At 62.6% G+C, this 11,005-nt stretch overlaps 1 protein-coding gene across 1 annotated transcript; it reads left to right on the forward strand.

Moving 5' to 3' along the window:
- The first annotated feature begins 287 nt into the window (after positions 1–287).
- Positions 288–7,708, forward strand: TCEA3 (transcription elongation factor A3). Its single transcript, XM_086479378.1, has 14 exons — positions 288–356; positions 2,109–2,171; positions 2,285–2,390; positions 2,702–2,873; positions 3,201–3,269; positions 3,506–3,574; positions 3,704–3,787; positions 4,069–4,146; positions 4,247–4,401; positions 4,925–4,981; positions 5,873–6,027; positions 6,648–6,794; positions 6,914–6,985; positions 7,604–7,708. The coding sequence occupies exons 1-14, from the start codon at positions 288–290 to the stop codon at positions 7,706–7,708; spliced, it is 1,401 nt and encodes a 466-aa protein (XP_086335504.1).
- The last annotated feature ends 3,297 nt before the right edge of the window (positions 7,709–11,005 follow it).

The raw sequence follows: 11,005 nt of genomic DNA on the forward strand, positions 1-11,005 counted from the left end.
CTCGGCTATATTTAGCCCTTCCCCGTGCTATTTCGCCTGCCTGGCAGGAGTTTATAACTGGTCGGGACAGCCCCACCTCCTTTCTGCTTTCTCTCCCTTCCCTTCCCTTCCTTTTCCCCGTTTTCCCCCCGCTTTCTCTCCTCCTTTCCAGCCCTGCCACCCCTTCGCACCCGCTTGCCCTCCCACCCTTGCCAGAACCCCCATGCTGGCAGCGCCAAGCTCGCCCTGCTGCCGCCTCGGTTTTGCTCCGCCGGCCGCCGAAGCCCAGCGAGCCGCGAGCCGCCGGCATGGGGCCCGCTGAGGAGCTGGTCCGGATTGCCAAGAAATTGGATAAGATGGTGGCCAGGAAGAGCACGGTAAGGCGGCCGAGCCCCTGGGGGTGGGTGTGCAGGCGGATTTGCACACTTGCACACGCGTGCGTGTTTGCACACGCGTGCGTATTCACACGCGTGTGCGTATTGAGGCGCGTGTGCACGCGCGTTTGGACGTGGCGGCGTGGCTCGGGACAGGGCAGGGAGGGAAAGGGGGAGTCCGCTCTTCGCGCCCCCGCTCCTGTTGAGTTGGGTGGAGCGGGTCTGGGGGGTGCTGAGCACCCACAGGTGCCACCAGCACCCCAGGGTGCTGCCTGCGCCACCCCAGCCCGGCCTGATGACGTTGGAGCCAGCACCCAGGGGTATTTTATTTTACCTTCGATTTGGGACCCTCTTGCACCCCGTGGCTTCCAGCCGTTGCGATTTGGGGGCAAGGGAGTGGGGCGGGGGGTGGGGTGGGGTGTCTGTCCCAGGGGTGGTGGCTCGGGGTACCCCTCGGCGGCGCAGGATCGTGGGCAACCGTGGGCGACAGGTGCTTGGCCACCGGCCCAGCCACCAACACCCGATCGGGGCCAGTGCCGGTGCCGTGGGCTCAGCCCCGTGCAAGGGAAAACTCCCCGGGGGGGCAGGGGGCAGGTTTGGGGACACGACCCCCCCCCCCCCCCCCCGCCCCAGCCCCAGTCCTGCCTGTTGCACGAGCGTGTGCAAGCGTGCGACGGGAGGGGAGGGGGCTGAGCGACGGCTCCTGGGTGGCTTTGGCGACGGCGCGCCACGGGGGGAGCCAGGATCTGGCCCTGCCACCCTTTGTGCCAGGTGAGGATCCCTCCAGGGATCCTGGCGATCCGGTTACCCGCGAGCCAGCAGAGCTGAGCCCGGCCCTTAAAGTTAATATTTGACCGTTTCCTCCGGCCTTTGCCCCGACGAGGTGCAGGATCCCTGGTGGGGGCGGGGACAGTGCTGCCTTCCCCCCCCCCCCCCCCCCCCCCCCAAATCCAGTGACTTTTTGGGATGCCAACGCTTGGAACCGAATCAGACCCCATGGGATCCACACGGGCGCTGCTCCCCACCGGGAATTACCCCGGGGGTCAAGGGACTGATCCTGTCCAGCCCTTCTGCTCCACACCCCTGGGGTGCGGGGGGGACATAGAGTCAGGGTCCGGGTGCAGCGCGGGGGAATGTCCCCTGCACCCATCGTACACGAATGTCCCCTGCACCCGTCGTACCGGGGGGGGCCTGATCCAGCCCCTCGTGGTGGGGCGGGGGTCCAGCCCAGCACAGGGCTGTCCCTGCTGCGGGGGGGATACCTGTGAGCTGGCGTCCGCTACTGGGGCTCTAAAAATACCACGGAGGAGGAGGAGGAAGGCTCCGTGCCGGGGCTATCTTTAGCCCTGTGGCGGCTGGACGCCTGGGGATCAGGCTGAAACCCCGGGGGTCCATGTCCCACAGACCGCTGCGTGGGACACTGCGGTGTCCCCCAGCTGTCCCCGCTCCCAGCAGCCCGGGGTTTCCTTACAGAGGGGTTTTCCCAAGCTTTAAAGGCAGCTCCTGCTTTCCAGCTGGGAGATGTGACCCCGCGCTGGGATGGTCCAGCAGGATTTGGGGTTTTTTTCTATGAGGGCGTTGCTGCGGAGGGTCAGGTGGTCCCTGGGGACTGGCCCAGGGCTCCTTTGTGTCCCCCTGGGGTGCCCTCCACGGTGACAGCAAGAGGAAAGGGGGGATGTGGGCTGCCTTGGTGTGCCCCCCTCGCCCGTTTCTCTCCAGCTCCTCAAGGGCCCTCATGACTTCTCCCCGCTGTAGGAAGGGGCTCTGGATCTGCTCAAGTCCCTCACCGGCTACACCATGACCATCCAGCTGCTCCAGGTGAGGGGATCTGGGTGTGAGGGGGGACACCCCATGGGGTGGCTTGTCCTGTCCCCCCCCCCCCGTGCCAGCCAGCACATCCCTAAGGACGTGTCCCTGCCATGTGTCCCCAGACCACGCGGATCGGGGTGGCCGTCAACTCGGTGCGGAAACACTGCTCGGATGAAGAGGTGGTGGCCTCGGCCAAAATCCTCATCAAGAACTGGAAGCGGCTGCTGGGTGAGGGATGTCGGGGAGAGGCAGAGACCCCCCCCCCAAGCCCCAACCTTCCCCAGGCCATCCCAGCACCCCAACCCCCTGATGCTTGCCAGGGGGGTCGGGGTGGGATCAGTCCCACCAAGCGATGCACAGACTTGATGGGATTTCCAAGGGCTCGTTTTCGCTCCGGGGTGGAGCGGGGTAAACCAGTGTGTGCCCCCCCCCCCTCCAAGGGCTGAGCATCCCCCGGCCATCCCCCCACCCTGGGATGCAGCTCCCCAGGTGCCCTGCGCTGGGTTGGGCCATGCCTGACATCCAAATCCTTCCCCCAGAGTCCTCCACCACCTCGAAGAAGGAGAAGGACGTAGATGGGAAGAAGGAGAAGGACATGGATGGGGAGAAGGAGAAGAAGGAGAAGGGGCTGGATTTTCCCAGCTGCCCCAACGAAGGGGCAAAGCACCCCAAGAACCCAGCTGAGAAGCACAAGGAGAAGCACAAGGAGAGGTGGGGGCTCCTGCCCGCTCTCGGGGGGCACCAGCCACATGGCCAAGGCATCGGTGGGGCCGATAGGAGCCCACCCTCTGCTCGCTCCTTACGGGTTGTTTGGTTTATCCCTCTCTGCCTGTCCGTGGGTGCCGGCAGCACCGCTGGATAACCAAGGGGAGCTGCCTGCAGCCGTGGCCAGCGCCGGGGCAGCTTTTGGAGAGGGAAGGGAGAAATGGCAAATGGCTTTTTTTTTTCTCTTTTCACTTTTTTAATGCTATTTATTCCCCAGGTGAGGGCTGTTTGGACGGTGCTTATCTGACCCTGCCCTGCTCTCTCTGTCCTTAGGAAGCCCAGTAAGTCCAGTTCTCATGCCACCAACCCCCGGGGCCACCCTGCCGACTCCTTCTCAGAGAGGTACCTGCCGAAGGGCACACCGACGTTCGTGCCAGGCTCTGCCGGGCACTGCTGGCCTGGGGGGGGGGGCTTTGCCGGCAGCCGGGGGGGGGCTGGTGAGGGCTCAGGGATGACTTGGCTGGGGATGGGGTGTGCAGATGGGCAGGCAGGACCCGGCTCACCAGATCACAGTGGGGGATACTGGGGCAAGGCTCACTGAGAGCATCTCTCCCTTCCTTTGGGCTTCTGCGATGAAGAGAGTCCAGCGTTGGCCAGAGTCCCACTGCGTCCTCGAAGAAGTCACCTCTGGATGGCAAGAAAGAGAGGTGAGTGGCTGGGCAGGGTGGGGATGGGAGCAGTCAGACCCCCCAGCCCCTCGCTGGGCTGAGGACAGGGGTCTGGACCCACTGCCTGGTCCCTATCGCTGCCCTCTGACATGGGGCTCATCCTGGCAGGAGAGACTCTACTGACTCGAGGTCCTCCACCACCTTGGCCACCTCCTCCTCTTCCTCCCCACAGAAGAGACCGTCAGGGGAGAGGTAAGGAGGGGGCAGCCTGGGGACGCTTTGGGGATCCCCTTTGGGGATGCTCTGACCTCTGAGCCCACGTCCAGGGTGGGTAGAGATGGCTGGGAGCCCTGATCTTGTCACCAGCACTGGGACATCCTCCATGAGGAGCAAATCCTTTCCCCCGGGGGAGATTCCTGTCAACTTCCAAGCGCTGGCACTGATGTGCTGGTGCCTGAGGTCCTGCCACCAGCCCCTGACCCCTGTCCTGCCTGCCCCGTCTCTCCCATTGTCCCCTCCTGTGCCACCCCCAGGAGATCCTCTGTGGGCGCCAGCCCCTCGCCAGTGCCCACCGGCTCCCGGAGAAACTCCACTGATAGCAAGGAGGAAAGGTAGGAGAGACCCATCCCACTGCCATGGGACCCCCGGCAGGTCCCCTGGGGCTGCACCAGGACCCTGGCACCTACCTGTCCTCCCCGCATGCCCCTACAGAGCCAACAGCAGCAAGGCCAAACTGGAGACGCCACGGACCCCCACCAGCCCCTCCTTCGCACCCAGCCCCTGCCTCCTGGCCCCCTGCTATCTCACGGGGGACTCCGTGAGGGACAAGTGCATTGAGATGCTGACGGCCGCCCTCCGCATGGACGGTGAGCGAGTCTGGGGGGATGCTGGAGCCACGCGATGCTGGAGCTTGAGGGGTGCTGGAGCCGGGGGGTGCTGGAGCTTGGGGGGTGCTGGAGCTTGAGGGGTGCTGGAGCCGGGGGGTGCTGGAGCCCAAACTGGGCTGTTTCTCCTATGGGACAGCCCTAACAGGAGTAGCCCTATAATAACAAGCGTCCTGGGGCGCCCACAGCCCCGCGACAGCAAACTCAACCTGGGCTTGCGAAGGAACTGCAGCCACAGCTCATAGCTCAGTGTTCGGCCCCAAAATGAAAGAAAAGGGAGGTTGGCAGCGTCTTTGATAAGGGGTTGGGTGGGGGTTTCACAAGGAAGTTAATTCTGAGTTCAAGTTGGGTAAAAAATAGGGTTTTTTTTTCAGAGGTGGGGTCCCTGGGACAAGTTGAGGGGGGAGATGTGAGACTTTTTTGGGGGGGGGTTGTTTCTTGGTGCACGGTAAGACCCAGCTGATTTCATGCCAAAAAGTCACCCCTCGTCCGCTCTGCCCTTTAGATGACTACAAGGAGTTCGGTGTCAACTGCGAGAAGATGGCATCAGAGATCGAAGACCATATCCTTTGGGGAGGGTGCTGGGAGTCCCCAGGCTCCATCTTCTGGGGGACACACGTGCGGGCTCGAGTAGCGGTGGGGACATGGACAGAGAGTTGTGGGGACGGGACAGAGTGTGACAGGCTCTGCTGTCCTCGTTGCCTGCAGAGGGAGCCCAGACCCCGGTGAGAGGTTGATGCTGAGCAGAGCATCCCCTGGGCACCTGCCTCAGTCCAGGGGTCTGTGTGTCCCCCCCAGACCCCTCTGCTCATGGACCTGCCTTTGTCCCTGGGAAAATAAAACCCAAACCCAGCCAAGGTCTCTTTTTTTTTTTTTTGAGCCTGGTGTGGGTGTCTCTTGCCAGCCCCGATCCTGGATTGTGCCATGCTGGCAGGGATGGAGTCACCTCCATTCACCCCCGGGGATCTCCTGGCAGCCCCCTGAGATCAGAACCAGCCCCAAGGTGGTTCCTCCTCCTAGGCACGCTTCTATTTTTGGTGCACCCCAAACACTGGCCCTGTGGGCCTGGGGCCTCGTAGGACCCCAAAGCTGCCACCTCAGCCTGTCTGCCTGCATCCATGCAGGCAGCCGGTGGCTTTTTGGTCAGCCTGGGAGGACTAAGCCCCCTGCACCATGAACTCGTGTCCCAGCACAGGGCTTGGTGATGGTTCCTGTGCCCCGACAGCCTTTGGCTGTCACAGCAGAGAAATGCAAAGTTGTTTTCCACCCCACATCCCAAGCTGTGCTTCATCCTACTGAACCCAAGGAGGGGGAGACCTTCCCAACCTGGTCCCCCAGGGAGCAAAGCCCTGTTGAGATCACCCCCCCTCCATGACAAGCCCAGAGCAGCAGCGGGTGCCCATGGGGCTGACATCCCCCAGCCTTGCCCCCTGGATTCCTTGACGGACCCCACATATCTTCCAGGAGCTGAAGAGCACGGACATGAAGTATCGCAACCGAGTGCGGAGCCGGATCAGCAACCTGAAGGACCCCAAGAACCCCAGCCTGAGGAGGAACGTGCTGTGCGGGGCCATCCTGCCCAGCCTCATCGCCCGCATGACCGCCGAGGTGGGGAGCAGGGTGGGGGGCACGGGGCTGGCTCTTGTGGACCACATCCCTGCTGCCTTTGCGGGGCGGGGAGACTCTCCCCTCAAGCCTCTGCTCTTGAAGGCTGAGTTGGTGCCCAAGGGCTGACTGGGTCTTGGCTTGGTGGTGTCCACACTGGGCTTGTCCCAGCACCTCCCTGTCCCACCCTGGTGCTGGCTGGTGTCACAGGGAGCATCATGCACCGGGAGAAAGCAGGGGGCACTGCCTGGTCGCTCGCCCCCCGAGCCCTGCAGCTCCCCAGCCCATCACATGGGCAGGAGTCAGGTTTGAGGGTCCCCATTCCTGCTTCTCAACCAGGGTCCCCAAATCAGGCTCCTGGAAGCCCAGCTCCTTCCACAGGGAGCCAAGCCCTTGCAGGCAGCAGTTTTGATTTGAGGATGGGGTGATTTTTTTTTTCCATCTGGATGGGCCTGAGCCCTCCAGCAAGCACAAGAGAGCAGGATCAGGTCCTGGAGCCTGCAGGATGGTCCTGGAGAGGATGGGGAGGGTGATGGACCACGGCGGCTTGTGCCCTGTGCCGGCTTGGCTGCAAGCTCCTGGGCAGAGCCGTGGCAGCGCTGACCTTGCCTGGCCGGTGGCAGGAGATGGCCAGCGATGAGCTGAAGGAGCTGAGGAACGCCATGACCCAGGAAGCCATCCGGGAGCACCAGATGGCCAAGACGGGTGGCACCGTCACCGACCTCTTCCAGTGCGGCAAGTGCAAGAAGAAGAACTGCACGTACAACCAGGTCAGCCCCACAGAGCCCCCCCCCCCCCCCCCCGGGGCTTCCCCCCCTGTGCCCAGGGGACCCCAATTTGGGGGATGCTGGAGGTATCTCCGCTGACCCGGCTGCCTGCTCCCTCCTAGGTGCAGACGCGCAGCGCCGATGAGCCCATGACAACGTTCGTGCTGTGCAACGAATGCGGGAACCGCTGGAAGGTCTGTGCCCACCGGGGGGGGGGGGCTTCTGGGTTCCCCAAACCTTCCCCAGACCTGGAGGGGGGAGGGGTGACAGAGCCCCCCTGAAATGGTGCCGGGGCGAGGGGGCTGGGTGAGGGCTCACCGCCCGCCCTGGGCTCTGCTTCTCCTGCAGTTCTGCTGACGGTGCCCGGCGATGGGGACGGAGGGGACGTGGTGCGAGACGGGACGTTGTGACGGCCACGTCGGGCAGCCGGGGTGGGGAGGGAGGGAGATGGGGTGGCTCCGGTCCCTACACCCCGGCTCCCTGTTTCCTTGCACTGGGCTCCCTCGATTTCCCGGGGAGCCAGGCTCTGGTGACAGGCAGGTTCGCTCAAGAAGACCCTGGTGAATTCAAGCGGTTCCTCCCTGTAAAATACCTGCCCTTCGCTTGGGGTGTGCTGGGAGCCCACTGGGAACAGGCTGGAAAGCGAGACTGGTTTGACCTGGGCAGGTTGCCCTTCCCTGGAGGAAAACCTGGACTTGGGTGATTTGGGGGGGTAGCAGGGATGTTGCCCTGTGGACTTGGGGCTGTGCCACTGTCCTGGAGGGGGGGGAAAGGGCCAGGTTTTAACCCAAACACCTTCTTCCTCACCTAAGTGCGCACAGTGGGAGGACACGGAGGGAGACAGGGTGGTTGCAGGGTGTCAGGATGCCACCATGTCCCTCTGCTCTGTGACACGTGGACCGTCCATCCTGGCTTGAGGGCACCGTGTCCCCAGGAAAGAAGAAGGGATGGCGGGGGAGAGGAGTGGGGGAAAACCCTCCAGCTAGAGCAATAAAGGTCTGAACTGTCTCTGTGGCACAGCCTGCTTTCTGAAGGGGGGTCAGGACCTGCGCCCCAGTTCGCAACCCCCCAGGCTCGAGCCTCATGGTCCTCCAAGACCCCCCGGCCAGCTCCAGCACGTGTCTCGAGTCCACCAGCCCCCAGCTTGGGATGTAACGGTGGCTTGATGCTCATCCATCACCTGCCTGGTGATTAAAGACTTTTCATTAAGGCTGGAGCAGCTCCCCAGATGGGTCTGGGTACCGAAAGGCAGTCCCATGGCAGGGCAGCATCTCCACCAAACAGCCAAGAGGGTTTTCCAGGGAAAAGTCATCAGGGACCGCCTGGGAGACACACCTTTGGCTACACGAGGTGCGGGATGGAGCCTCATGGCACAGAGCCCGTCCCTCGCCACCACCAGCCTCTCCCAGCGGCTCCGGTTGGAGGCAGCAAGACGTGACGGGGACGCAGGTAAGGTCATGGTGACTGTGGGTGACCATGGATGGGGGATGAGGGTGCTGCCTCCGTGCCTACGGAGGCAGGGACAGAGGAGGACGCTGGAGCTGTCGGATTAACGAGCCGTTAATTTTTTAATCTTGAGCTTTTGAATTTTTTTTTCCCCAATCAGAGCTCAAGGCAGTTTGCACCCCGATTTGGGGGCGAACCCCCTCAGTCTCTGGGGTCCCAGCAGCCCAGGGAAGGGTCAGACACCCCTGAACCCCCCCCAAGAGCTTGCATTGGGCTGCGGTGCTCGTTAGCATGCCGAAGTCATTAATAAGCCTCCAAGGCAATTATTTACACTTGCAAAGTGCGTGTGGCTGCAGTTAAGTAATACAGTGGCTGGTGGGGGATGAATAAAACATCAACGTGACCTTGGGCAGCAAGGGGAGCGCAGGACGGGCAGCTCCGTGCCAGCAGCGTGCAGGACCAGGGCTCACGTGCTGTCCCCAAGGTGCAACCGGGCACTTTTGGGTGGGACAAGGCTGAAACGGGGGGATTTGGACCTATTTTTTTCTTTTGCAGTCGTAGAATCAAAGAATAGGAGGCTGGAAGGGAGCTCAAGGACCTGGTCCAATCTTTCTTGGCAGAAGTGTGGTCTAGATAAGACGGCCCAGCACACTGGGTCAGCACCCCAGCACCAGTCCAGCAAAGATATCTGAGCGATACTGGAGGGAACCTGGCCCCAAACACATTGTGATGGAGCTCCTGGCATCTCCATGTGTCCGTCTGTCCCGCAGGGGACATGTCACCCCCACGTACCCCCCTCCCCGCCCCAGCCAGGTCCCCTGAGAAATCCCAGAGGAGGAAAGGGAGTGGGGAAGGCAAACTGGAGAGATGGCGGCTCCCCCACTGTCCATGCAAGGTTCCACCCCCAGGGAGACTTTCCCTGGCCCTGAAGGATGCTCCAGCCTCTGGGTGGGGATGCAGGATCCGGCCCCCTGTGTCACAGCGAGTGGATGACACTGGGGCAGGGGACAGTGAGGGGCTCTCTGGCATCCAGCTGTTTCCAGGTGTTTAAACAGGCTCTGGGTGGCTCTTGGGGACAGTCCCCAGGGCTGAGCCTCCACTCCCCTCCACGAGGAGGGTGCAAACACAAAAACCGTGTTACAAAAACCCAGTTCCCAAATTTCCAGTCCCCAAACCGGGTTGGATGATGGCATTCGGGGTCTGGCTGAGCCCCCTGGGAGATCCCACCATCCTCTCCCCAGCCATCAGCCCCATAGGTGCCATGTCCCCAGGCCTTTCCCCTCTCTCCTCCACAGGTGACAGTCCCCTCCTCCCCTCCGCACCCCCCCAGCCATGCAGGGAATAAGTCCAGGCAAGAAATCTGGCAGCTGCCTGTCTCGCCAGCGCTCAGCCCGGGAGCTCTCTCTTCAACTTTTGGGGGAAGTGAGCACTTCGGTTCTGATTTTTCATCGGTGCTCGAGAGGTGTAGCCACGGCTTCAAGCAGCAAATGCTGATGCTGGCTCCCTCCCCTGCCCTTTTTCTGCCTGCACAGCCTCTGCAGGCAGGGAAGCTCAGACAAGAGCCCTCAGGAGCTCTGGGCTGAGCTGAGCTCTTAGGAGCGGGTGGCACGGCTCTACCTGGGGCTCTGCATGACCTTGCAAGGATGCAGAGGCTCCTGCTAGGAGCACGGAGAGCCTGGGAGGATCCTGCGGTGGCTTTGCCCCCACCCAGGGCTCCAGGTTTTGGATGCTCGGAAGCTTCAGCAGAGGCTGGTGCCTCTTCCTGCACGAAACGCTAAATCCTCGATGTGATGGAGCTGTTCTGTTTCACGTGCAACCTGCAACGCTTTAAACAACCCCACAGTGGACCCCAACCCAGCCAGGTCTCCCATGCCGCTGCGGTGACGGGGACAGCCACCACCAGTGCCACCGGACCCCGTCCCTTCCCCACAACCTGCCCTGAGCCACCCTCCCCAAGGGGACATTGGGTCTCGCAGGTGCAGGATCCGGCACACAAACAACTGAGCATCCACGTTTTGCTTTGCAATCCCAGTTTGCCCAGGGTTCCGATCGCCCTGTGCCCCAGTTCCCCCCCACCCCGGCTCGCCTGCATCGCGGGGCTTCGCCGCTGCCCTTCTCCCCCGCATTTTTTCCAGCCTTGATGAAAAAAAAAAATAGTAAATCAACGCTTTGCTGTTCAGTGGTTTCCGTGGCAACCCCATTTCCCCATCCTCTTGCTCGAAGCCTCACTAACCCCTCCCTGGCCCCAGTTGCCAGCCCCCGAAGCTGGTGGGTCCCTGTCCGCAGGGCTGGAGCGGGAGGTGGTGGGTCCTGACCACCCGCCCCACTGGGAGGGCTGGTCCTAGGGAGGGACCCTTGGCCAGGGCTCACCCAGAACCTGGGCTTCTTGGAAAGGGGATGAAGTGGCTGGTGGCGAGTCGGCGGTGAACCAAATTAATGCAGTTCTGGAGCTGGCTTTTAGCTCTCCATGCAGGTCCCCATGCTCCCTCCGCCCTGCGCTGGGCAGCAGGACCCCCCTCAGCACCGAGAAGGGGGTCAGGCCCCTCCAGACCCTCTCTGGGGTGATGCCGTGGCTGCACGGCCCCCCAGCAGGCTAGCAGTTTTTTGGGGGCTACTTCTGGCTTATGGGAACATCTCCAGATCTGCCAGTTAAGCCCAGTCCTGTGTGTGCCTTGGGCTGTGGTGCGTCCCTCGCCGGCAAAGCCCGGCGCTGCCAGGTTTTCAGTCTGGGGTGGGGAATCGTGGGGGGAGCAGCGGGGCTCACACAG

The sequence above is a fragment of the Leptosomus discolor genome, chromosome Z, assembly GCF_034619465.1.
Source record: "Leptosomus discolor isolate bLepDis1 chromosome Z, bLepDis1.hap2, whole genome shotgun sequence".
Classification (NCBI taxonomy): Eukaryota; Metazoa; Chordata; class Aves; order Leptosomiformes; family Leptosomidae; genus Leptosomus; species Leptosomus discolor.

Coding starts and splice junctions, on each gene's coding strand:
- TCEA3 (XM_086479378.1), top strand. CDS start 288: ATGGGGCCCGCTGAGGAGCTGGTCCGGATTGCCAAGAAATTGGATAAG. Junction 3,270..3,505: donor GCCGACTCCTTCTCAGAGAG/GTACCTGCCGAA, acceptor TCTGCGATGAAG/AGAGTCCAGCGTTGGCCAGA. Junction 6,986..7,603: donor AATGCGGGAACCGCTGGAAG/GTCTGTGCCCAC, acceptor TCCTCACCTAAG/TGCGCACAGTGGGAGGACAC.